General features: G+C 41.1%; 1 protein-coding gene and 1 long non-coding RNA gene across 10 annotated transcripts in view; one reads left to right on the forward strand and one right to left on the reverse strand.

Annotated features, from left to right (window-relative positions):
- Nucleotides 1-19,404, forward strand: part of LOC129784427 (uncharacterized) — a 40,669-nt gene extending 21,265 nt beyond the window's left edge. Inside the window, exons 2-3 of the long non-coding RNA XR_008747155.1 lie at nt 11,239-11,871; nt 13,083-19,404. This is a non-coding gene — a long non-coding RNA (uncharacterized LOC129784427). The remainder of the gene's footprint in view (nt 1-11,238; nt 11,872-13,082) is intronic.
- Nucleotides 1-26,060, reverse strand: part of CHCHD6 (coiled-coil-helix-coiled-coil-helix domain containing 6) — a 115,978-nt gene that overhangs the window by 50,680 nt on the left and 39,238 nt on the right. For 8 of the 9 annotated variants that reach the window (XR_008747154.1, XR_008747153.1, XM_055803499.1 and 5 more), the window contains 2 exons: nt 24,178-24,261; nt 3,837-3,907 (listed from right to left, as the gene is read on the reverse strand). Coding sequence is in view for 7 of the 9 variants with exons in the window: in XM_055803499.1 (XP_055659474.1) it covers nt 3,837-3,907; nt 24,178-24,261 (155 nt within the window). In the remaining 2 variants the exon portion in view is untranslated. The remainder of the gene's footprint in view (nt 1-3,836; nt 3,908-24,177; nt 24,262-26,060) is intronic. The other variant, XM_055803498.1, reaches the window with a different exon arrangement.

The raw sequence follows: 26,060 nt of genomic DNA on the forward strand, positions 1-26,060 counted from the left end.
CAATATGTCCGTGGCAACTGTCCAATTCACCACAGCATGTAAGCAACAAGGGCAAGTTGCTTAAGGTGCTGAAAGCTGTGCTCCGTGGTTTCTTGTTGCTAGGATCTTCTTCCTGGGAGAAAGAAGCAGGTTGGACAGAGCCCAGAACAAAGAAGAAGGAGACACCATGGTAGGAGGAACAAGGAGACAGAAACAGGCTAGGTTCAGGTGGAGAGATGAGGAACAAAGATCACCGCACAAGTCAGGCCATGCAGGCACTAAGCTTAGCATCCTACCTTGAAGTAGAAACCAAAAGCTAATGACTATGTCGGTGATTTAATATAAAGTTCAGCTCTAAGTACTTCACTGCTGTTTCTATACAAAGGGAGATAGGAAAGTAAACTTTCCTAACTCGCAGATCTGCTGTGAAGGGTCACTGGTGGAAAGATTGTACAATATTCCTAAATTCTGCAACGCTTGATTATCACTAAGGAGAGGAAATAGCCTGTGGAACTCTTCACCACTTATGCAGGGCTGTAGGTGTTGATAATGGAATTACAAAAGTCAATAAATGCCAAGGAAACACTAGGTTTTTCTTTCAGATACTTCTTATCACTGCCTCCGTGTGGACTGCAAAAACCAGGGTACGCACTGCGGAAACAGCCTCAGCCCTGTTCCCCTCTTCCTCCATCAGCTGTACTGATATACAGTGGCAGAAAACAACAAATACAGGGTACGTTGGTCACAAGGCACAAGTGCCAGGGCAGGTCAAAGACTTCAAAGTGAAACAGATAATATAAGCTAGGGAAGAGACACTATGGGAAGGAGATGTAGTCTCCTCTGCAGACTGAGGAAGTGTCACTTCTGGTTTCCTTTCGTTACAGGAGCTGTCATAGTCCGGTACTGTGTTGTGGTTTAACCCCAGCCGGCCGCTAAGCCCCACGCAGCCACTTGCTCACTCTCCCACAGCAGTATGGGGCAAAGAACCAGAGGAGTAAAAGTGAGAAAACTCGTGGGTTGAGGTAAAGACAGTTTAATAGGTAAAGCAAAAGCCGCGCACGCAAGCAAAGCAAAACAAGGAATTAATTCACCAGTTCCCATCGGCAGGCAGGTGTTGAGCCATCTCCAGGAAAGCCGGGCTCCAGCACGCATAACAGTTACTTGTGAAGACAAATGCCATCACTCTGAATGTCCTCACTGCCTGCCGCCTTCTTCCCTGAGCTCTATATGCTGGGCATGATGCTATATGGTACAGGATACCCCTTATGGTCAGTGGAGGTCAGCTGTCCCAGCTGTGTCCCCCCAGCCCCCTCGCTGCCGGGATGGAGTGAGAAGCAGAGAAGCCCTTGGCTCTGTGTAAGCGCAGGTTAGCAATAACTAAAACATCCCTGTTATCAACACTGTTTTCAGCACAAATCCCAAGCATAGCCCCATACCAGCTACTATGAAGAAAATTAACTCAGCCAAAAAAATTATCCCAGCCAAAACCAGCACACACTGGAAACAAGCAGACCTGTGCTTCATTCATACTTTGGCTATATTCCAGTTCATGTAATTTTGCTGGAGTGTCAGTTTATTCCTGCCAACCAAGCTACTAGATCTGCATAAATCAGTCTTACCTATCTTAGCACTTCCTGTGCTTATATCTCTAATATGAAAGCACAAAACAGAATGAGCAAACTATTCTTTCCACTAAAGTCACAGGATCTTGTAATTTATTACCATAAACAGGCTGTAAGCAAAGAATGAAAGACTAGAATGCACAATGACTAACAAGAGGACCTCACAACATGCAGACTTCAAGTCCTACTAATTAAGCATGAACGCCAATGTACAAAGGAAGTTTCCCCGACCCCGTCCCAGCCTTATCGTGACCCACATGTGAGGCATGTGGACTCCTTTTAAGAGCATTTGCACAGCGTGTTGCACCCCAAGGCAACAATCCCAAGATAGATCACTACACACTGTGTAAGAGACGCATACACTGCAGGCTGATGAGGTAAAGCAATGACTCTTCCCGCATGTACAATTATCAAAGGGCATTATCAATCCCAGATCACGCACTCCAACACACAGCTCAGTGCAATCCTGGCTATTGCTGGCAATTTCTACTACAAAAAAATATAGAGCATGATGTTCACCTTCTCCCTCAGTTTCACTAGTGCCACACAGCTTATCCTTTCACAAGACACCTCCCAGCCACATTACCTTTTCATACAAAATTCACACCAGGGCAGGTGTCTTTCAGCTGCAAGGAATACAGCCCAAGGAATCTGTCCCTTTGTAATGGCTCAAGTTCATATTGCCATCAAATAGAAGAGCATTGTACAATAAAGCCAGAAGCCAGGGACTGGCAGATGACAAAGGCTCAAAGAATAGGAGTTCCCTAAGAAACCATAAACACATTTTCCGAAGCTTGAAAGAAAGACGTCATTAGCATTTGTGTTGGTCTCAGCCACTAACCTTTATGAGAAATGGTTGCATTCCTGAATTTCCTACGTTACCAGTCTTTATCTCCACAAGAACCAGAAGAGACCAAATGAAACTGAAACCTCAGGAACCAAACTTAAGACTACTATAAAAAACAGGTTAGCTACAGTCTGCAATAGCAAGTAAAGAACATAATCCAAGGTCACAATCTCTTCCTTTACAAAGTCGCAAGGATAAATCATTGCTACATGTGTTCCCAACAACTGATCGTACATCTGCAGAAGCAAATCCAAGAAAAGATTGATCAAAGACTGTCAAAACTTTATGTCCTATGAATTTTTAAAATTTTATTTAAAAACAGAATTTAGAATTCTACTATGGAAAACAGCATGAAAATGCACACAATGTGTTAGCTGCCTTGTTTTGGCTTCTTTAGCAACTTATTGCTTGACTGTCCAAACAAAAATGTGAAACTACAACAGGTTATGTGATGCTTTGGCAGCCAAACATAATTTTAAATAAAGACAGCACAATATACTGCACACCCCACTAACATATTCATCACTACTATATTATCTATTTATGCAATTAAGTATCATACAGTCTGGACCGGACCCAACTGGACTACATATGTTGCTACTCTAGTTTACTGCATGTTGGCCAACTGTTTACCCAACTGAGATCCGAGTGCTGCTCTTAACAGTGTAATTGCTTTAGACTCATTAATATTAAAGAATTATAGAAAATATTTTTTCCTGGGCAGCTGTTAGTGCATGTGGAACAATAAGCTATATAATGCTACCAGCAAACACAAACGGAATTTAGACACTAAATATGCTCACAATAAAAAGACAACATTAAAGGTCTGCTAATTGTGCCAAGGCCAATAAAAAAGGCCAGAAAAATCAGTGCACCCATTCTAAGAAAACATTCATGATAATTACAACTCTATTTTGAATGAAATTTACAGGGCTAAGATTTAGACTGTTTACCTTTTTCTTCCCTGGACAATGAAAACTTCAGAAGTGGTGCCATTCTTTCTGCTCCCATGCACTAACCCAATGCTGTGATGTGTAAGTTAAATACCTTGGGTCAAAGTGTGAACAGATTAAACTTGTTCCATTGCCATTTTGAAAACCCTAGTAAATATTCTGATTTAATTTGAATTTTCTAAGTCCATGTCTTTTCCCTCATTCTCCCTTGCAAGATCTAACAACTTTAGACTCAATTCTGTCAAGCTTAGCAAAGAAAGAGAGGATGCTGGCTTGCAGCTTCTCAGCCTTCTAAATACCTGACAGGAGGTAACTTCGCACTCTGTTTACAGGAATATCCAGAGGCTACACACAGTGTTATGAAATGCAACTGGAACTGCTGAAAAAAAAAAACAAACAAAACCAACCAAACAAACAACAAAAATGGCTCCTCACTTTATCCACTCCTCTGCCTTGGTGGCTGCCTCCTGGTACTGCTCGGATGTCAGCTTGTAGATCTCTGCATTCTGAAACAAAGAATATAATGCTCAGCTCTAAAACTTAAAGGCATCTCAGATCTTATCCCATGATAAAGTTAGCTTTTATAATTAATAACGCTTTCCAACAACAAACAGTATATTCAGTTCAAAGAACATAAAAAATGCTTAAAATTTCATTTTACTTTCAGCAAAATGCATCAAGGCCACAACATGTCCTCTGTTCCCACATGTGAAGGGAAAGAGGGGTAAAGGTCGCTAACAACCATCAGCTTTAATTACTCCATGTAACCACGAAAGTAAGGTGTTTCCAGCACTGAGTTATTTTGAATTTGGTTGTGTTTTGTTCTCTTTTTTCATTAATTGCTGTGAAGGATCTTGTAAGTTACTGACACGCAAGTATCAAAATTGGCTGCTAGCACTGGAAAATCCATTTTACATTTCAGTGCTTCTACTTATGTTACTTATTCTTTAAAAGAAAATTATGCAGCCTGTTTCCCTTTTAACAACGTCGGGAGGCATATCAGGTATCAGTTAAGGCACTGCCAAACAGACTTGAGTGTCTTGCTGCAGGGCTTAAGAGGTTTGTACTAGACTCTCCTGTGCTTGCACAGAAAGAGTTTTAGCTCACAACTGCTCAGCTGCTGAACACAGAGGACGAATTCCTCCTCTCGGCTGCACTTACAAGCCTCCCAAGCACGAACAGCAGAAGGGAACGGGTGCACACCCCCGGCGACTGCACTGCAAGGTCTTGTGTTGCTAAACTGCTGATAAAGCCGCTTTAGGCAAAGCCTCTGGACTTTACCCTGCAATTGCCTCACTCCAAGCTCATCTGCAAGGCCCTTAGTCTGAAAAGGCACATGCAGAAAATATGCACTAATCAATCACATAAGTGACAAAATGGTATCGAAAGTGAAAACAGCTATTCATTGAGGGCCGGTTCTAGCTGCTATCTTGTCTCTCCCCAGATCTGGTCATTTTTTATAGAATACTATTCTTGCCCTTCTTCTTTTATTTTCCCATAAATGCAGCTGTGGTCCTGCGCATGATGAGACAACACATATTGTTCAGTGGTTAGAAAAAGAAAAGGACAAGATATAACTCAGGTTCTGTTAGTGGTTCTGCCACTTGTGCAATCTTGGGCAAGTCACCATTTTCCATCTGCAGGCGAGGGATAACAGCTGCCTGTATCACTGAAGCTGTGTGAAGCTTAGCTAATTGGAAGCTTTATACAGGTTTTCAGAGCCTAGGCTTCAAGGTGCTATATTTAAGCGTTTTATCTCTGGTGCCTGAATTTATGTCACATACCAAAAAAACCACAGAACAGACTTTGCTATTGCAAACTTTGACCTAGGAGACAGACTTAAACTGAGAAATCTTGGAGGAGTAACCACTTCAAAATGCATTTGGCCAGCAAATTCTCATTAATGTTTTCATTTACTTACTTGTTACATAACGGTCAAACTTCTATGCTATTAAACCCATTCTTCTCTTTCCTATAATGAAAAGTTTAGCTCTTAAGGGAGCCTTTTTCTCTGTCCTGTAAACAGATCTCACGACTTTCAACTACCTGCTGTTACTTATTCACACATGTAACCACAAGACCTGTGCTTCATTAATTACATTTGCCATTAAAAATTAAATAATGTGAATAAGTAGACGTAAGTGTTATCTCCATGGGCTTCATAAGTCTCACCGTTTCTCCAATTACTGCCCAAGCAATTTTCATATTTCATACTGTCTGATTTCTCAAAGGGACTGGCTTTGAGAGATCAAAATGAGAGAAACTGGGAAAGAGAGAAAGCAACGTAGTAAAATTAAACATTTTTCAAGGCAATAGGAAGTAGCTCCGTCAGATACTATTAGCCTACAGCACTCTGCAGAAACAGCAGCAAGAGAAGAAAACCGGAACAAATATGTTGTACGTGAGACCCAGCATGAGGTTGGCATTTAACCCACCTAAAGAAAGGGAAAATAGCCAACAGATTCATTTGCTGGTTGCACTGTCAATTAAAGTGGTTGCGGCGCAACCTTGCCTAGTTTATTAGAGAGAGTTCAACCACACAGAACTATGGTCTGCTTCATCTTCAACAACATCAACTACAAACACGGACAAAAATAGCTGGGAAAGAAACCGGTATGAAATAGCTCTGGATCATAAAGCTGATAAAAGCAGGCAAGTGAGAACCTGAATGGAGAGGCTAGAATCTCAGTGAGGGAAAGGAGGAGAGACCTGGCCTCAAAGAAACCACAAGGCACATGGCACAATGGGAAGCTCAAGGAGGGGCACAGAAGACCTTCAGCCTGAAGGTGAAAGCTGCTGAGTTTTAAAAATGAGAAGGAAACATCTTTGCATATGATTCAGCTGGGCCTCTTGCCTTTAGACGAGACCTCTCTGCCACCTTCTTCCTGCCTCCCCCTCAAAAATCTTACAAACTAATGAAGCAGTATTTCCATTGCTATGCGTCACTATCTTCAAATGCTTCCCCAAGGTAAGAAAAACAGAGTTTTACCATTTAAACCCGAGTTCGTTCAACAAGCAGACTTGTTAAACAGGTTTTCCTTGGCCTTTCGGCCCTTTCCTACCCTGGGAAAGTCTCGTTCACTTTTGTCCTAAGCACTAAGTGAGCAGCAAATGGGCTACATGGGCAACAGATGGACCTTTCAGCGTGGGCACATGGCAGGTTCTGCGATCCAGGGCTCCTACTTACTGAAAATAATTTTCCAAGTATCCTTATCTATATGACTTCAGATGCAAGGTGTGCTTCATTTTCAGTATTTTACCCACCACACCACAGCAGGGAATAATGTTCCAATGGCTTATAAAAATCTAGGACTGTATAATAAGGTTGCAAACAAGGAACCAAACCAGGAACCACCTATGCACTTCCTGTGACTTCAGCAGAGCTGCCCACACACCAGGGCTATTCAGCAGGATCAGGGTTTGGTATTTGCACTTGAAACAGTCTGAGCTGCCCATAGTCTCAGTGAAGTTCTTTAGCTTCATAAAACAATATTCAGTTGCACAGCAGAAGAGAGAACATTTGACACAAAATTACAAGACATCAATGCTGCTTTTAATTTACTCTCACAATATTTGATGCTTGAGATAAAATGGCAGCTCACAAAGAAAAAGTTGAACATGAGACCTCAACTATTATTAAATAAAGCTCCTGGCAGTCTTAGTTGCAGAAATAAGTTTAAAGACATGACCAAAGGACACCATAAGGGCTCAAATAACAAGAGACACAGAAAGAATGAATGAACCACCTAAAATGTTTCACTTCTCTCAATAAAGCTGAGCCTTAGGGGAGCCAACTTCAGAACATCAGAGCTTTGTCATATGGGGTGAGAGCTCTCAAGAGAGGACAAACAAACTAAACAAAGAAATGTTAGTTTGAAAGATTTTTCCCCTGCTATTAAATGATGGTACGTAGCAAATAATAAAAACACTGAGAAGTTATAAAAATACATAACTAAAGCCTAAAGACCAACAGAACCACTTTCCTTTACCCTGCTGCTTTTCTACTACAGATTTGCTGCTATACCCTTGCTCTCCACTCTTCCCAAAACACCCTTGCGCTAAAAATTCTGCTTCCGAAGGGAATAGATTTTAAAACTCAGAGCTAAATTTGGAGTAATTTTAATTTTCCACTCCTCCTTGGCTGTAAACGAGCAGAGAAACTCCAACATTCACTACTACACCTCGCTACGCTGCCCAGGCCCTTTCCACAACATACCGCAAAGAAAGAAACAATATAGCAGAAAACTGAGTTCTCAGGGTTATTTCAGGAGGGAGAGTAATTGAAGCATAAAGAGAAAACCCTGCCAGCTCATTCTCACATTGACATTAAACCACATTCCTTACAACTTCAGTGAAACATGCACTACTTGCAGTAACACGTAAAACAGAAAACCAAGCAACGTGAGCATGAGGAACCGGAAATTAATTAGGTTTTAGGCAAAATCCTTTGCGAACATCAAGCAGCAGCAGCAAAAACCTGACACTGGGACACGCGTTTCTCCATCAGGTTCAGCCTGGGTCAATAGATCAGAAGGTGTCTGGATTAAAAACAAAACCCCAACCACCATCACCACAGCTATCTTGAGATATTTTGACACCTCAGAGTATAAAAGCTTGTCAGTGGTCACAGTGTTTAAAGATACAAAGAGGATTAACAGCTGTTGAAATGCTGCCAGCCTAGATGAATGCTAGTGATACCTCTGATGAAACAGAGCAGGCCAGCAGAGGCCTTGACAAATGCTGCAGACGACAGCTGGGGGATTAGATGGTACAATCTGCCTCGCGCCTGACAGGCACGTTGCTTCGATCCCCTCTCCTGACGCCTGCACTTACCAGCTTCCAGCAAACCTCCCGCTGCAAGCCCCACTCGAGCTGAGAGGAGCACGAGAGGCAATGCTGCATGGCAGGGGGAATACATGGTGTGGCCCACAAGTACGAAACACCGCAAAATGGGGAGAGGAAACAGAAAGGGAAGCAGGAGTTACTTCTCACGTATCAAATGGCTACTGGTAGATGTTCAAAATCCAGCTTCCAGCAGCTTCTGAAGCCAGAAAGAAGACTTCACACCATCCTGATAAAGCTGCACGACTGTCCCCTGCCTGCGTGCACTTGAGAACTGGTAACACACATGTGCCCTGGACACAACTGCTGCCACGAGGAACAGCAGAAAGCTACAGAAAAATGTCGGTTACTGCAGGCTTTGGGAACCACCTTTGCTCACAGCACTGCCTAAGGGAAGCACGGGTACACAGGTTCCCCACACCTCACTGCGTCACTGGCTCACGTGCACTATACATCAGGTCCTTCATTCTCATCACTCAGGAGCCTCATGCAAATGGCTCCCAACGTATTTGAAAAACTACCCCATCTACCTGCACCCCTCCCACAGGTACAGAGGCAGATGAGCTGAACTGATCCGTTCACTGGACAACCCTTCGGATCTGTTAAAAATTAACCTACACGATCAATCATTGCTATCAACTGTGGTCCAGAACAGGGAGTTTGGAAATTTCAGGACACGCTGCAGGAAGCAATCTCTCTACCTCCTGAACTCACTCCTCTTGAGCTCCTGCTCAGCCTGTTTGTCAGTATCAGGTAGCACTTAGCTAAAAGAGATCATTCACATTTTTTCCTTCTTATCAAGTACAAATGCACATACACATAGAAGCCAATTAACAAGGAAGAGAAATATGCTTATAAAGTATACCACGAGAGCACAGACGCCACATGTTAAAATGCTTTTATGCGAATTCATATGGGGTTTTTTTCTTAAAAGGTAATAGAGGAAAGATGCAAGCAGCTACAAACAGCTTGCTCACACAGAAAAAAGATTTTTTTTCAGCCAAAGCCAACTTCTAAACACAGCTCTGTTGTTTGCTGTTCATGTGTGGGTTCATCCACTCCTCCCGCTGAGACCAATAATGAAATGAGAGCATTGAATTTGTGTCATTCTATTCTTTCCTTCGGCAATAAACTGTGAGATCATAAATTTTGGATTGAGATTCAGAGAAGACAGAAAAAGAGCAATGTCCACAGTAACAACACAGGAAAGTTAAACTAGTCATGGGCAGAATTATATTCCTGTTTGAACAGATCTTCTCATGACTGCAATATTATCCTGAGTTGAGAGCAAAATATTAATTCTGTAGCATACCTAGACAGCTTCTCAAATAGAAAATCTCACACACACCCCAAAAAAAAAAAAAAAAAAAAAAAAAAAATCGATCTCCACAAAACTTGTGGGAGGCAGAGCTGGGGAACAGGACCACAGCAGAGTTTAACCTGAGGATAACATGTTAGGCACAAAAAAGTTAAGGTACAGCCCCTAAAGCACACAGCAAATTAAATGAAGCTACACACCACAGGACTTCTGAGAACCAGGTCCCATCTGGGCGAAAACAGGTTTACAGACCCAGACCAAGATCGCATGCCTGAGTCAGAGTGTCTCTGTGAAGGTACCCTCCGAAGAGTCCACCTAGAACAGGTACTCCACATGAAGACGGTATTAGGAACTTCTCCAAAGAGCTGCAAGTGCCTCACTGGAAACATGCAGAAAAGCCTCATGTTATTTTCTAGTCACAAAGACAGCAGCAACAAAGAAGCTATTACTACAGAGGCGATTACAAGGGGAAGAAGGGGGGGGGGGGGGGGGGGGGGGGGGGGGGGGGGGGGGGGGGGGGGGGGGAGAAAAAAACCCACAAACCAGAAAGAATTAAAAAGAATTAAACACTGCATTTATATGAGGTTGCTTTAAAGCACACTGTTCCAAAAGACTACAAATAAAGCATTAGTAATTCTTTAAACACCAACTCTGGAAAGTAAAAGCACCTTCAAAAAGAAAGGCCATAAAATGCCAGCAGGCAACTCAGGCTTTCTGACAAAGACAGCAACAGCAATGTGAAAGGCCCAAATGAACACTAAAACTGTTGGAGGAGTATCGGTCCACTCTCCTCCTAGCTGGAAGTTTAGTATAGGAGGGAGAAGTCTTAAGTGAGGAATTCACAGTAAATGCCCCAATCAATTATACCTGACAAGTGCAGGTAAACAGGTTTCCCAAGCATTGATTAAACATCAAGGATTTTCAGCATCTGCTTCAGAGGAGTCCTACACCTGGCTGACGTGCACAGATAACGTAGTGCCCATGACTTAAGGGTACGGCAATGCCTGCTAAATCCATGCGCCCGTGCTGGGCAGCTGCACAACTAGTCCTGTAGCGATACCTGGGTCCTATCAGCCAATCCATCACACAAGCGGGATGAACCTGTAGATCACAGGATGCTGCCTCTAATGACTGACTGTGCATTGTCCAAGAGAGAATGACAGGCGTGCAGAGAATCAGTGCTAAGGGAAAGGGAGAAGAGAGAAAGAAGGAAATTGCCAGCATATCAAGGCTGCCAAGGTATGCAGCTAAAAGTTTCACTACCAGGCTGACCAGCACTTCAGAAGGGGAAAAAAAAATAAGAAAAAAAAGAAAAGAAAGAAAAAAAAAACCCACAAAAAACCAACCCACAGAAAATTGGCAGTGATCAAGTACTTGTCATACATTAAAAAAGATCCTAAGTACATTCCCCTGTCAGGCCCATGACAGGAGCTTATTTCAGGAAGGGAGGAACATCACAGCTAAGGTTTGATGCCATCATGCCAAAGCTGGTATTTGACAGAGCCTGCAATAGAACTCCCACCACCTCGGACGGGCACGCTGCAGCTGAAACGCCTGTCTTCCTCTGCTCAGAATATCCCTAAGCCCCATTTATAAACTGCAGCAGCTGGGCCAGTTAACAGTTCCTGTCCCAGTTTTAAAAATTTAATTTATATTCATGACCCTATCCTTTTCCAGAACAGGTAGCTAAGGAATGCAGTTCACTGGATTCCCAGCAGAAACCCGAACACAAGAGACCCAAGACAGCAGGATGCACAAGAGGACTGGAGAACGCTGAAGAAAATGCATCAAATCCATGCACTTGCACGGGTAACGGGAACTACAAGGAAGAGTCGCTAAAAGAAACAAACAAAACCCACTAAAAACAGAAGCATACCAAAACCTGCAAAGTTCCACCCCCTCCTGGGGTTTTTCCTCTACCCTCAAATGCAAATTATTCTCCATGTGCAGTTTCCAGTAAATCAAACTATGCTAAATAACCCCGACATGTGCAGGGCTGAGAACCAGCCAACAAGCAATGATGAGATGTCCCTGGAATGATTAAGGAAAATGCAGACATCTCTCAGGTTACAAGGAAGCCTGTTGTACTCTCCCCTTAGTGCATATGCAATGCTGCAAGCACTGTTCCGAAAACCTCTGATATTCAAAGGCTCATTTGGTTGACAAGGAGCCTGTGGATTCGTGGACAGATTGTCACACAAACTGTCAGGTTTTTAGAGAGACTATCAGACCTCTCTTTGCCTACGTTATGGAGCACATCAAAGACACAGAAGATGAACCAGACGCAGACTGCACAGATCTGACAGAATGGTGGGTGTACATATTCAGAATATTGTACTGCTGGGGGGGGAAGCTTAATGTGAATAATCAGGGGCTGAAAGTTCCAGAAATGTGACAGTTTTTGGCAGCGATTCTCATCTTTGCATTTATTTATCGAAGGGAGAAAAACTGCCATACTAGAGGCAAACTTGGGAGAGGAAGAAAAATTATATCAGCAGCAATTTATTTTACCACCATACTTTTTCTTTATTATTATTACTCCCAGAGCATTTTCTGAAGATATTTGTATTTTTAGTTCAGGATTCTTTCACTACACTTACAGCTTCTCTTCCCATCTTATCCTGTAGGAGAGGCCAGTTTAACAGCCAAAAAGACCGCTAGCACTTTACAGGTCACTGTACACGGTTAATGACACAGACAAATCCACACTTTGAGTAGTGCCTGCTGGCTCACCACTCTGTCCGGAGATGCTCCGGAACTCATTATTCAAAATTTCAAGCTCAAGTATGGGTAATCAGCACATCTGAAGAAATATACCATACCCGGACAACCAAAAAGTGAAGTAACAAAAGCTATTATAGAAAATACTAACCTGAAGCATTACAGTCTCACTTTTAAAATGGGGACAACGTTCACTTATCTTCCAGTAAGCTAGAAACCTCAGTTAATGAATACCCAGAAAAAGTTCCCAGCTCCACAGCTCAAAAGTAGTTTTACAAGGATAACTTGATGTCATTCCCCTTTATTAGTAATACTTCAACAAACGTTAGAAAGCAACAGTTTATTTTAGAGCTGGCAAAAAAAAGTTATTGGGTTATTTGTACCAAGATGCACTGATTATTACTTAAAAAGGAAAATAAAATACAAAATGAAACACTGATAACAAGAAAAAAAAAATGGATTAACATAGATTCCTTTGGCCTGCCTTTACAATACCAGCATCACATAACCTCCAGTTCTCCCTGCAAGACATCAGTTATTCCAGAGAAAAGAACACTGGTACCTTTTTTTATTTATTTTGCTGTTCAAAATGGATTCAAGTTCTCCATACAGTAAACAGAAAATAAATACAATGTTTATCCTAAGATAAAAAAGGCAAGGAGGACAAAGGAGAAAGGATGGTAAAAGAAATAAGAAAGAAACCAGAAAATATTTGCAAGCAATTTCCAAATTCAAATTGTCATTTGAGTCTCATTCTCTCTTCTTTTAGTGATCTTCTCTTTCACATGTGTTTTTAACAGAGCTATTTAGCCTCGTCAGAAGAGGACAAGGGGTAGAAGAGATCTCTGTAGCTGGCAAAGAGATTGTGAAGTCTCCAAAGACAAGCCCAGAAGGACCATGGAATGCCAATCAGGTGGAGAGAGGCACTTTCACAGGGGGGCTATTAAGCCATAAATATTAACACAGAAATCAAACACTCACAGAGAGCACAGGCAGCCACACAAATGCGTCATTCCCATACTCCAGCAGAGACCACTGCTTCACAGTCACAACCCTGGTGCAGCACGTAACCCACAGCCTCCAATAGCTCTTGGTGACCATCAGCTTAGTATTGTACTTTCACCACAGAATCCAGGCAGAGGAAAGGCACTTCTCTCTTTTAGCCCATTATAGAATAATACAAATAATTACTTATTAACATTAAACCAGAAAAATCTCATAAAGTCTTGCTGCCAAGGCATCTCAGGAACATAAATGGAAGAATGTCACATGTATAGTGTACCATACATCCATAGATGCAAACAAAATCTACTCTCAGATTTTAATCTCTAAACCATCTCTAACAGTAAGGAGCACTACGTGCAAACAACAGCAGACCTTGACACCAGGACTAAATGAGGAAGAAGTAACAGTGGGCTTAAAGCTCCAAAACAAATATTTTGGTATAAGCATCGTAATTATTGAGGGTTTCTTTCTGTAGCTGATAAAACTTTGTGACAAGAAAATGCTTGGGACACAATGTTATAAGCAGGGGTTTTTTCAGGCTCATGAAAAAAGTATCAGTTTTTCACCTACATCTACTGGGTAAGGCCAAACAAAGGATCCTAGACCTTCAACTGGGGAGCGTTTGGGCTCAGAAATCAGACAACAGGAACACAAAGAAGAGACAGAACTATACATTTATTGGAGAACAACAGGAGAGAAGGAAAAAAAAAAAAAAAAAAAAAAAATCAACCACCACAAACACTGCAGACCCGGAGCCAAATCCTCTCTCCACAGAACAAGTGAACACACAACAGACTTGAACACAGCACTGTCCTATTTCCAGCCAGCAAGGACAAACTGTGTTCCTCACCGGGACGCCCTTTGCCTAGCAAAGAAATCGACAGCTAGGACACAATTACATTTTTTTTGTTCTTCCTGCAACAAACCCTTACCTCCAACTGGAGGAAGAGTTATCTCGGTGCCACACGAATGAGTGATTACCCATCAGGAAGTAATGGCTTTTTGCTGCTGCTAACGGAAGCTGTACCTCAACAAATAACCTAAAGGTGAAAGGTCTCATATACTACACTTAATTCCCTAAACAGCCAAAGGAAATTTTGTGGTATACATACCTATTGTGAAAAATGAAGGTAAAAAAATTCATATACATGCCCAGATGGGCACACAATACAGCATTTTTACACACCCATATGAGTCAACTTCTCTGTCTCAAGAACCACAGTCCAGCCAGTTCAAGGCTTGCTGCATGTCAGAGCAAATTATATGATTTCTGTACACAGTCCAATGCATCATAAGACATCCTATGGGGGTGGGGAAACCCAGGCACTCCTCAGTTGACCCAGGCATGCAAGCTCACAGCAACCTTGCTGCTTGAAATTATGTAAGCTAAAATTTGGCTTCTGTTCAGAAGAATGAGGAGGGAGAAGTAAAGAGAAGGAATTAATCCTTTGTTTCTTATGAAAAGACCTCAAATGCAATAATTTGGAAGGAAAAGAAAAGCTAGCTCTTCTTGTAAAATAACCTAGTTATTACAAGTCTTCTCAGATCAGAGGCTTAAGAGTATTATCAGCTCCCGCATTTCCAACTCCCATCTCTCGTTCCTCTGCAGCCCCTTGGAGGCTGGCACAGATTAAACGGCGTCTCAGCATTTTCTGGCTCTGTAGCTTTTCCTCACTGTCACTGCCCACAGGGCAGCATCTTACCTCATGGCTACTCCACTGGTGAATACCCACCTACCCTACCAGGGCAAAACTCTCCTCTCCAAATTTGTCAGGGTTTGATACCCTGTAGTGCATATGAAACCTGTGTTTACTATTTTTATTTTAAAAAAAAAAACCACAAAAATTTAGTGATTTCGTATTTATTTACAATGGGGCTGAACTGTGAATGGGTAAACCAGGTAATCCTCATTAGAGTCAAGGTGTTTAATGGTAAACTGCAATTGGGATCATTCTTGGTACAGTACAACATACACCCAAACTACCGGTTAATCCCAAAACAAGGTAACAAAAACCCGACCACTCATCATCCTGGAAACAGGAGATTCTGCAACAGGTCAAGTAAATACCATTTGCAGTGGCTCGAGACCTCATGGCAAGGCTGATGGTGCACATATATTTAAGAACATTAAAACATGTTATTTACAAGCTACTTCTGAGTCACTCTGGTCTCTTAGGAACGTGCATTATATGTTCAAGAAATTGGAGTAGTTCTTTTATTTATGTTTCTTTAAAATGACTGGCAGATGGGGAAAAACCTTCAGAGAAGTGGCCCTAGGCTGTCACGAAACATGTATTTAACACACCCACAGTAAACTACTAAACACACTCACTTCAGAAGATACAGCCACTGTAAATATACAGAGTAGTCCCTTTTTAAAGTCTGATATCTGGACTACTTAATTCAGCACAAATTTGAGATGTTCTGCAGAGTCTGCCCAATTTACAGAGTAATTATCAGCCATATTTTCCATTAACGTGATGACAGCATATTCTGTAAGGGCAGAGCCATAATTTTAAGGGCCTTTTAAAAAAAAATAAACCCAGGCCTTGGCTTTATTTTTAGGTCGCAATAGTGATGACTTTTTTCCTGCCGCATGTGGAAAGACTGCTGCGGGCTGAAACAGAAATCTCAGATTCCCCAAAGTCAGGCTCTTATGCAAGTGGATTCCATACACACAGGGAAGTTTTGTCTACCTGAAACAATTTCCAAGACTAATTCTAAATCTGGAATATCCCAAGAGAAGTGCAAGCTTCAATCATCCAAATCCCAGCAGACATACAGACTCCAGCCTAAGGTCTGGAACATATTTAATCAATTCACTGTGCTAACTCTCTACAGTTTCATAAAATAGCCAATACTGCAATAACAGGGCCCAAAATTAATTGTACACTAGTTGGCAAATTACACAGAAATAACAGGCAGCACTGGCATTTACTGCAGCAAGATAGTGTAGTTGATGCTAAGGTACAACTGCACCACAGTAAAAATAGGTGAGAGACAGATCAGGGGTGTGTGCACACAGGTGTGTGTGTATATGTATGTGCAGGTGAGCACTGCTTTCCATTAGAAAAGCAGCATTGGTTTTACTGGTGACAGTGCTACCTCTACACACACGCTTATAATTACCATTCTGCTATAAACATGCACATGCAGTACGAAGAGGGAGAAAACAGAAATGTAAACTATTAGGCAATAAAAAAATGGATGAAAGGAAAATTGGATTGAATAAAAAATGGCAAGGGAGGGCATCAGAAATATTAGATAATAGGGAAAGCTCTCAGAGGTGAGACAAAAGCACCCCTTGTTTTGCTCTTTTTGGACGAGACTTGACAAATACTCTGGTGTTGAGTTCTAACAAAGAGACAAGATCACATTCTAGGTCTTTTTGTTCTGCCTTTAACAAGTCTTCATAGTGATACACTGATGAGACCAGATACCAGATTGTTATCTAAATTCAGCTGCTAAATTCAGTGTTAAGACACTAAGTTCAAACCACACATTGCCACATTTATTTCACAAGTCGAGCCTGAGGATGGATTCCTCCAAGATGAAGCAGCCCATAAGCATCATTGTCTCCCTCTGCAAAAGTACTCTAAATGCCAGGAAAACAAAATCACCGTAAGGCTCTGACAGTTCACCCTTCAGCACACAGATTGCGAACGCATCTCTCCACTAATCGTCCAGACCGAAGAGGAAGCAAACACTTAGCTGCTGTTTGCATAGAGGCTGCTTGTAATTTGATGTAATGTACTGTACATCAGTCAACACATATTGAAGAGAGAACATACACACTGCAGAGAAGGCAGAAAGGCAGCGCTGACACCCAACACATTTTATTTACCCTATCGTAGATGATCTTTGAGTTCATTAAATTACCAATCAATTTATCTGATCTCTAAAAGCTGGTGTACTGAGGTATATTAACTACTAAACTTTACAAGCTTGCAGCAAAACAGCCATTAAATGGGCAAATTGAGCACGGGGTACTGGAAGTCAGTTTGCAAGTTGGCCAATGGCAACAACAAAGCAACCTCTCCCTGCGGACAGGGAGACAGGGGAGAAGCATTAGGAAGGCAGACGCTGTACAGCCCTAATGGATACCAGCAGAAAGAAGAAATTAGAGATGCCATACTCCCTGCTCCTACCCCAGCATGACATGTAATGACTGTGAATAACTGAAGAGAGGAAGAGGATGGGAGGTCAGAACCAGTTCAGATTACAATTTCAAATTCTTTTTTTTTTTTCATTTTGTTCCCATTCAGAAACACGCACACAGGACAAAATCTTCAGTTCTCTAGATATTAAGGGCTGTGCCCAGAGAGACTGCTGGAGCCACCGCTGCCCAAAAAACAACGTCCACAAAGCCTCAGATAGAGGAAGTGATCTGGATGATTAGGACAGATCATATCAGCCTATTTCAGAAAACTATACTGAGGATTATTCTTCTTGTGTTCAGAAGATTAAATCAACAGTTCGATGAACTGGGTGCTTCGCTATATTGCTCCACTGGCCTGAAAGGCAAACTGCTTTTTTGGATCACAGCTGCTGTAGGTTCACATAAAGCACTGCTGTGTTTGTGGGAGGAAAGGTTTGCAGCAGAGGCAGGCGATAAGAACTGAACAAATTAAGTAAGAAAAAAAATTGAAATTGTAAAGAATATTGTAAGGCTCAATTACGAAGGCAGGGACAAGAAATATACGTCTGAAAGGGAAACACATTTTTTTAAGACCAGAACTTAGTTTTCACACTAGCTGTTCTTCCTCGAAGTGCCCCAACAGCTACAGCACTAAGCTAGTGGCTGGCAACACAGTGACTGGCGGCAAACAAAGCAGCCCTTACACACACAACAATAGCTCACACACAGCCCTAGGATGTTACAGGCCATTTTATTGAGAAAGCAAATGCTGTTGGTGACACCTGCCAAGACATATCAACTCATTTAGAAAAGGGCACCAAATCTTTAAATCCCACTGAGAGGGCAGAGGGTTTGGTTGAAGACAACACCTTAACGTGGCTCGCTTTTTCAAAGGTAGCTGAGTGCTCTCTGGGTCTCATGGACAGACACAGCTCAGGATCCCAACTCGGGGAACTGATTCCTCATCCTTTTCAACAGAAATCCCCTGCCACATTCACCAGGTAACATCAATTTGTTAAGCCCTGCAGAATCTGCTTAAAACTGATCATGAAGACCCAACATGGGCATACTGTTCTGGAAGGCTTTTTTTTCCAGGTGGCTGTCACTTTCTCCACAGAGATTTTTATTGTGCTGAGTTAACTGGCCAAAAAGCACAGAAATGACAATGGACTCACATGCAGGGGTGACCTTGGTGCACCGAAAGTGGGAGACTGCTCCAAGAAGCAGGACCAAGGCCAATAAGAATAACAAACAAAAATAAGTTCACCTCTCATTCTTTACACATCCTAAATGCTTTACAAACATGAATTAAATGGTAAATGCAAGGGCAAAAGGAGATTAATTTAAACAAACCCAACGAGGTGAATGCCACACAAAAATTACAAGATTTCTGAAGCTAAGCAGAGATAAAGGTACAGTCTACCTTATTAAGAAAAAAAGAAGTATTTGTTTAATGCATTCCTTTTCCACTTGCATAAATACTCTACAGCTTATGAATACCTCGTGCTACTTACTGTTCAGAAAAACTACAAGCAGAAAAACCTTGCATATTTATGTATACACTGTTCACAGTAGTCCACAGCCACCTAATAAAAGATAACATGGGAGCTGGAGCTTAGGAAAACCTGAACAAGGAAGAGACATTGTCTGTAGCAAGGAGTTTCACTTCATCTGCTGAGAATACCTTCAGCCTTTCTTGCTGTTTTACACTGCTCCAAAAAGCTGCCCATGTTTTGCTATACTGTAACACTGCCCTTCACCTTTTTCAGGTTAAACACAGTCAAGAGGCCAAATAGCAAAAGGAGTCAAACAAATACTTACTTGGGAGAAAGTATACAACTAATATGCTATGTGAAACCTCCTGCCATCTGAAGGGTTCCAGAAGAAACTGCTTTTCTTTCTTATACTTTTTAAAGGATGTTTCTGCCATTTGGAGAAAGCAGGGCAATGCATACACTGAATCCTTAATAAAAATCCCAGTTCTGAGCAGTAGGTATGTTAACTATTTATACCAAACTCCCCTCATCTCCCTCCCTCCCTGCTTCTCAGCAACATAAATGCGAGAAAGAACATCAGCGTAAGCTTCTCAAATTGAGTGTTTCTAAGGTTTTCCTTACAGATTATTAGGTCCAACTCTCACTCTTTCTACCCAGACACACACTACAGTACAAAACCTCCTTCAAAACAGTTGAGACAAGACCCACTTTTTGTGAAGTAATTCCAAATTACATGGATGAGATGTAAAATTACTCTAACAAGTCAGAGTTAGAAGTTTAACTGCTTATAACAAATTTCTCAGGTCTCATTACTGGATTACTTTTTGGAGATTAGACAGTCACATTGGAAACACAGGTGTGGAATGGAACATCTGTACTACTAGCCCCAAAATCCTGCAATTACACAGTCATATAAGAAATAGTCAGTTCAAAGGACCTATTCCCTGTAATTTTCCTGATTACCAAAATACTTCAGGCACTCCAAAACAAAAACACACCAGCAATCCAAGAGACCAAAACATACAGCTACAATGAACTACCAGAGTTAAAACTGAGGAAGACTAAGGGCATCACCACTACCCTGAGCATCTGCAAGGAATTTCAGTTCAATAAAAATTGGTTTAAAAAGAAGTCCAAAAAGCATACACTGCACTGCAGGCAGAAAAAAACCTACCATCCCTTCACACACACACACAACCCCTGACAAACTGACAGTGAAGGGCGCAGTGGGAAGAATACCTCCCAACAAAATCATAGCTGTACAGGGATTAAACCAATGCTACTTCATGCATTCAAATCTGCACTCAAAATAGCTGAATGCTGCTAGTAGCAGCAGTGCGTGGCATTTGCTCAACACAAGTCAGAAGTGCAAATCAAGTGTTAGGCACTACAAAGAACAGAGACCAAAACAGCGACTCTGATACAGCTGCCATATATATTCATTGTCCACCCATATCTTGAGCACTGCATGCACAGTTCTGGTTCACACCTCTCAAAGACAATTAAATAGATGTGGTAAAGTTTCAAAGATGACCAGCTAGGATGAGCAAAGCATTTGGGGCAAGCACCCCAGACACTTGCCCTGATCTTACACTGATCCCTGGACATCCACGTTCAGTCACAGCCAGGACCAGCGTATTAAACTAGATGGATCTTCAGTGTGACACAGCACTGCTGTACACATCTTACTTCCAGTGTTTTAGTAGATGATGTAGGGAAAACCCCAAAAGCTGAAACATTGAAATTATTTTTTCATAAATGCCCTTTTCTGTGAAAATTTTAATAAGGTTGTCTAGAGAACTGAGTTTCTCAAGATCTATTTGAAATAAGGTACACCCATAGTTCATCTCATGCAAAACTAAAGGCAAAGCCTTTTTAGCATTTTTATAGCTTTACTGTTTCACAACACTTTGCCCTCCCATTATAAGCTATTCCATCATATAGATGGAATAACTGAGATAGACGGACTAAGTAATTGTTTCAAACTCCCAAAAGAGAAACAGCTATTAGAAAATGAGCAGTTTTTTGCTTCCAATTCTGTGCTCTGTCCAGTAGATTACAGTACTCTTTCAGAGATTACAAAATAAAAGGATAATGTATTCACACAATCTGCTGCATTCAAGGGAACTACTGAGTTCAATTCTGGTCAATACATCTCCAAGACAGAACCACAAGGTGGAAAGGGCCCAAAGACAAACAAGTAGAATGAGAAACCTGGGAGACAAAAAAAGAAATTCATTCACACAAGCAGAAGTTGCAAAGGTAAGGACCACCCAAACTAAATGCGAAGGTAAAAGAGGGAACATGAGTCTACAGACAATGAATAATAAAAAGACTTATTTTTATCTCTTTTACATAAAGAATATTAAATGAAAAAAAGTATTTGAAACTGGTAACAGAGAATTTACAGAGTATATAAGTTAACCTGTGGCACACACTGCCACATGATATTGGAGGCAAAGAGCTAAACAAGGCTTTAAGAAAAATGCCTGAGACACGTATAAAAATGATGGCTGTAATCCAAGCTCCATTACAGCGAATAAAAATACTGAATGAAAATAAATTCTTTCACAGCAGGGCATGTGTCAGCCTCCAACTGACAACGCTTCGGAAGACTCTTGTCAAAGTTGTTCTCCAAAAGCTTTTTTGTGGTTTTGTTTTGGTGAGGGGTTTTTTTTTCCATCTTCCTTCAAAGTCTTTGAAAACTGACCACTGTCAGAAGAAATAGGACAGTCTCTGTGTTTGATTCAGTGCAGCAGCTACTGCCTTGTAAAGGAGTATATGACAATTATTCTCAGCATCCTACCATAAAGGTACTGAGTTGTCAACATCAACAATCCAAAACATCCTTCAAAAACAAATCTCAAGTCTCCTACTGTTGAATTCTGTTATCACGCAGAAGTGGGGACAAAGCCAACCTGAGGTTATAGATAGGCACAACAGGTGAGGAGAGGGGGGAATACCTTACAGCCTGGTCCTTAGGAGGAGAAATTCCAGCCCTCTAACTCCACACTGAGCCATTACATTCATTCATTCCCAGCCCAGCACCTCGGTACTACCAGTGACTGCACTCCAACTGACCATCCCCTCTGAAAACAGCAGAGAAAGCTCACTTCTGTTTCAGAGCTGCTCCTCACCTCATCCCCTTACCAATAGCTTTTTTTTTTTTTTATAAAAATAGACACACACACACACATACATAGATATATAAAAATATATCTAAGCCTGAGTTGGAAGGTTTTAGCACAGTGGAAGGATAAATAAATAAATGTCAGGGTCTGCGTGTATTCAACAAATAAAAGCAGAATTATATAAAAGAAACAGCTAATAAAAAAGATCGTTCTGTGCTGTGTTTCCATCCTTCCAACCATTATAGGAATAAAATTATCCAGAGAGAAGATCAAAAACCTTTTTCAAAACTAATACAATTAAGCTTTATTACACTGTTTCAAGTACATTTCTCTCCTCTCCCTTCTAGGCCCCACCACTTCCCACTCCAATCCAGACTAACGGTTGTAGGAATTCTTCTATGTTATTTCCAGTAAAATGCTAGTGTTTAAGGGTCGGAAACTATCTAGTGTTTCAAGAGAGCAAAGAAAACCCGTCCTTTCTATCTATTTGCTTTTGAACTTGCAAGAACTAGAAGACAGTTCCTGTGCAGCTCTGCAGTTTGAATAGGACTATGGGCAAGCCACCTTACTCCCCTGAGATGATTCTGCACTAAAAATATCCATCACCTTGTTTAAAAAGTTACCCTGTAGCAACAGGACACGGACCTGAAAAGGGAAACACCAAATACAACAAAAGACTTCAAAAAGAGGATAATGCAGCCTGGACACAAACTTCTCCCCACTCCGTTGTCCATAAAGGACAGACACACATACAGATTTTCCCTGCAGTTTCCGTTTCATGAAACCAAAACCAGCGAAGAATATAATAGCAGCACACAGCATGAGACCAAGAAATTGCAAAAATTCCCTTTGCGTATGAACATATGGACAACTGTGATAATTAGAACGATAGCTGCTAGATTGTTTGCAATTTCACTGAACAATCCCCATTATCTAGAAATAGAATTTTAAAATCTGAATGCAACACCAAGTGGCACTTTTAATAGTTTATTTTTTAATGAACTGTATGGATTAAAAGTGTTGCAAAATTGTATCATGTGAAATTGCTCACGGGTATGTTTTAGCATCGATGGCTTAAAAAACAATGCTGCATGGACAATCATGCAGTAGCAGGGAACGAGAAGAGCAATAGATGTGCCAATAATTTCCTACCATTTTCTATAATCTGCGATTTTCCCATGTTCCATATTCACCATCAGGCTATATGTTGGTAGTAAAACTGATTGATTTCTCTGTCTCTTTACAACCCACCTTTTTCATTGTTTGCATCTTTTCAGTCACATAACACAACTACAAGGCGGATGTATGTAATTCTTTGTCAGGAGGTCTAATTGCTTCAGATTGGAGAAGATTATTCTCCATGTTTATTAAAAAATAAAGACTACTTATAACATTATTTCATTTTGCCAGGAAGTGAAAAATGCATTAGTTCATAAGGAACAGCATGGCTGCTCCTATTTTTAAGGCATCAATTTTTAAACACTCATCATGGTAAACAATTAAACAGAGAAGCAAATCCCACGTTTAGGGGAGAGATTCAAATCCCTAAATGGATTTTCAAAGGTCATTTCAGGCTTAAAAGATGCTTGACAGTGTCTCTTTAAATCACGTTCATTTCAAAGGCTTATCCAGCAAGAAGCAGGCAGTGCACTGCAGCACCATTCTTTGAACTGCTGGGCTCCCCAGAGAAAAATTAATAATACAACTTTAATTCACATTTATAGCAAGATTTGTGATTTGGTCTTTTTTTTTTTTAAATTTAGGAAAGGATTTTTAACAAAAGGAATAAAAATACAGGACACTTGTGGGGTTTTTTTATTTAGCTTTCACCTAAGCCCCATGGTGAAAAATAAAATAAAGTGTGAACTACTATAAATCTTTTTCTTTAAAATTGTCCAGTTAAAACCCCCTTATCTTTCAAATGCAAGTTGCTCAAAAGATTCGGCTTGTACTGCTTCTTTATCACTTAACTACGTTAAGGAGTGGGGGGCAGAGATACCAGGAGCTGGTATTTCCAGGTTTCAGTACAATGCTTCTCGTTTCTCTACTCTTTGGATCCACACAGATCTGTATCCGATCCCATTCCTATGCAGAGGCCACAAATAAACAACAACTTAAGTCTTACCTTCCTCTCAATGCGGGCCAACTGCTCTTTATAGAAGGCCTCTTGCCGCTTCAACTCTGCCTCCCTGCCTTGCAGCTCCACAGCCTGGGAAGAACAACAGAGCATCAGTAAAATAAGAAATTAAAAATAAAAAGTGAGAGTGCAAAGAAAGCACATGGGATGCAGACAAACTAAATGGGAACTAAAGAAATCATTGCTCAGGACTGGTGTATGGGATCTTCTCAGTGGAACTACAAACTTCAGTGCTGCAGTTCATTTTGGATTATCCCCACAAGTTCAAAATGCTCTTGGTCAGTATCATAGTCAAACTCATAACCTTGATTTTATTTGTCCTTATTAAATTAAAACATCTAATCATAAAAAGGTGACACCTTCCTATTGCCTTTTTCAGAACTCCACCTCATCCAAGTCTTTTTCCAGGAATCATTATGTTTATTACTCCAGTTCAATGTTCTTCACGTTACCTTAAAAATAAATCTCAAATCCTCCACTTTACAAACACTTTCCCCTTGGAATGTCAGCAAATCTCCACAGATTTAACACATCCCTACAATCACAAGGAAGATCTGAAACACAAGCAATACCCTCTCTACGCTGCAACATTTTTATTGCAACAGACATTCTCACTGACCATGCATTTGCTTTTACAGACATACATCCGACTACCCTGATAATTAAGTACTCTCTCCATATGTTCTCTGTGCATACCCCACCAGCACCCCCAGAGTTCCTCTGGCTGGGTGCAGATTTGAAGGGGATACTAGTGTCAAGAGAATTCCTCTTCCATACCATAAGTGTGACACTTCCAAAACAGCAAACTTGGTATACAAGCATGTGCTTAAGCATAACCTGGTCATCAATTAAACAGTGCTCAATTTAAAAAATACAAAGTCTGTGTGGTTAGAGCAATAGCTTTTGCCCTTTAGCTCTTTACAACCAGCAGCACTTCATTGCATTCCCACGCCTAAACTGAACATAAGAAAACATGGCATTGATGGAACTGGGCCAAACCTTTTACGTTTGAAAATTACAAGAAACAATAGCAAGAAAAATGGCACTTTTTTCTTCTCCTGTCCCACCCCAAAGTCTCTGTGGCCACATAAGTTATCGCCAGGCAGAAGACCTTTCAAACCCAGAATTACTAGTCCATTTAACATGAACGCAAACCCTGCAAATCTACTGCATCCCAGCAGCATTGCTCTTAACTTTTAATGATGATGATACAATCCCACAAAATGCTGGTCCGATATGATTAAGCAGCTAGGACAGAAACATCCCCATGGGCTCAGACCTGTCATTTTACAGCCAAAAGCCATCGTTAATGAAAAAAATTACATCTGAAAGCAAGTTGCTGTGCGTTTCCTTCTTTCTGCTCCCCTGCTGATGGAAATACAGTGGTATAATAGGACTTTGAAGAGATTTTAAAGTAGGCAGTGAAGGATGGTTGGTAAGCAAGAAAAGGAGTACATGAGACAGGGGAGTTGCAGGGATGTGGTGCTGGTATCTGTTTGTTTTTAAAATAAAAAGAAATATTTTTGTTTCCACGTTTGCCAGCCCAGTCAATAGGGCCAGGGTAAGACACAAGCACTAGAGATACACATCTAAACCCTCTTGCTCTCAAAGACGTTTGATTAAAGGCAAAATCTCTGGCTTTGGTTTACTCAGAGCCGCTATATATACTCCAGCCCATGCACCAGCTCAAATAAGATGGGAGAAGGATGCAAATGAGCTGCCCCATACATGCCCCTGACCAAAGAGATACTACAGCAACAACAGGGGCACTGGTGGGCACTTTGTAAGTACCAAAATTATTACCATTTTCTGGTACGAGAACCATAGCTATCCTTCTCAACCAATATCCATCTTCTATACAGAAAAGGACT

Source organism: Falco peregrinus, chromosome 5, assembly GCF_023634155.1.
Source record: "Falco peregrinus isolate bFalPer1 chromosome 5, bFalPer1.pri, whole genome shotgun sequence".
Lineage (NCBI taxonomy): Eukaryota > Metazoa > Chordata > Aves > Falconiformes > Falconidae > Falco > Falco peregrinus.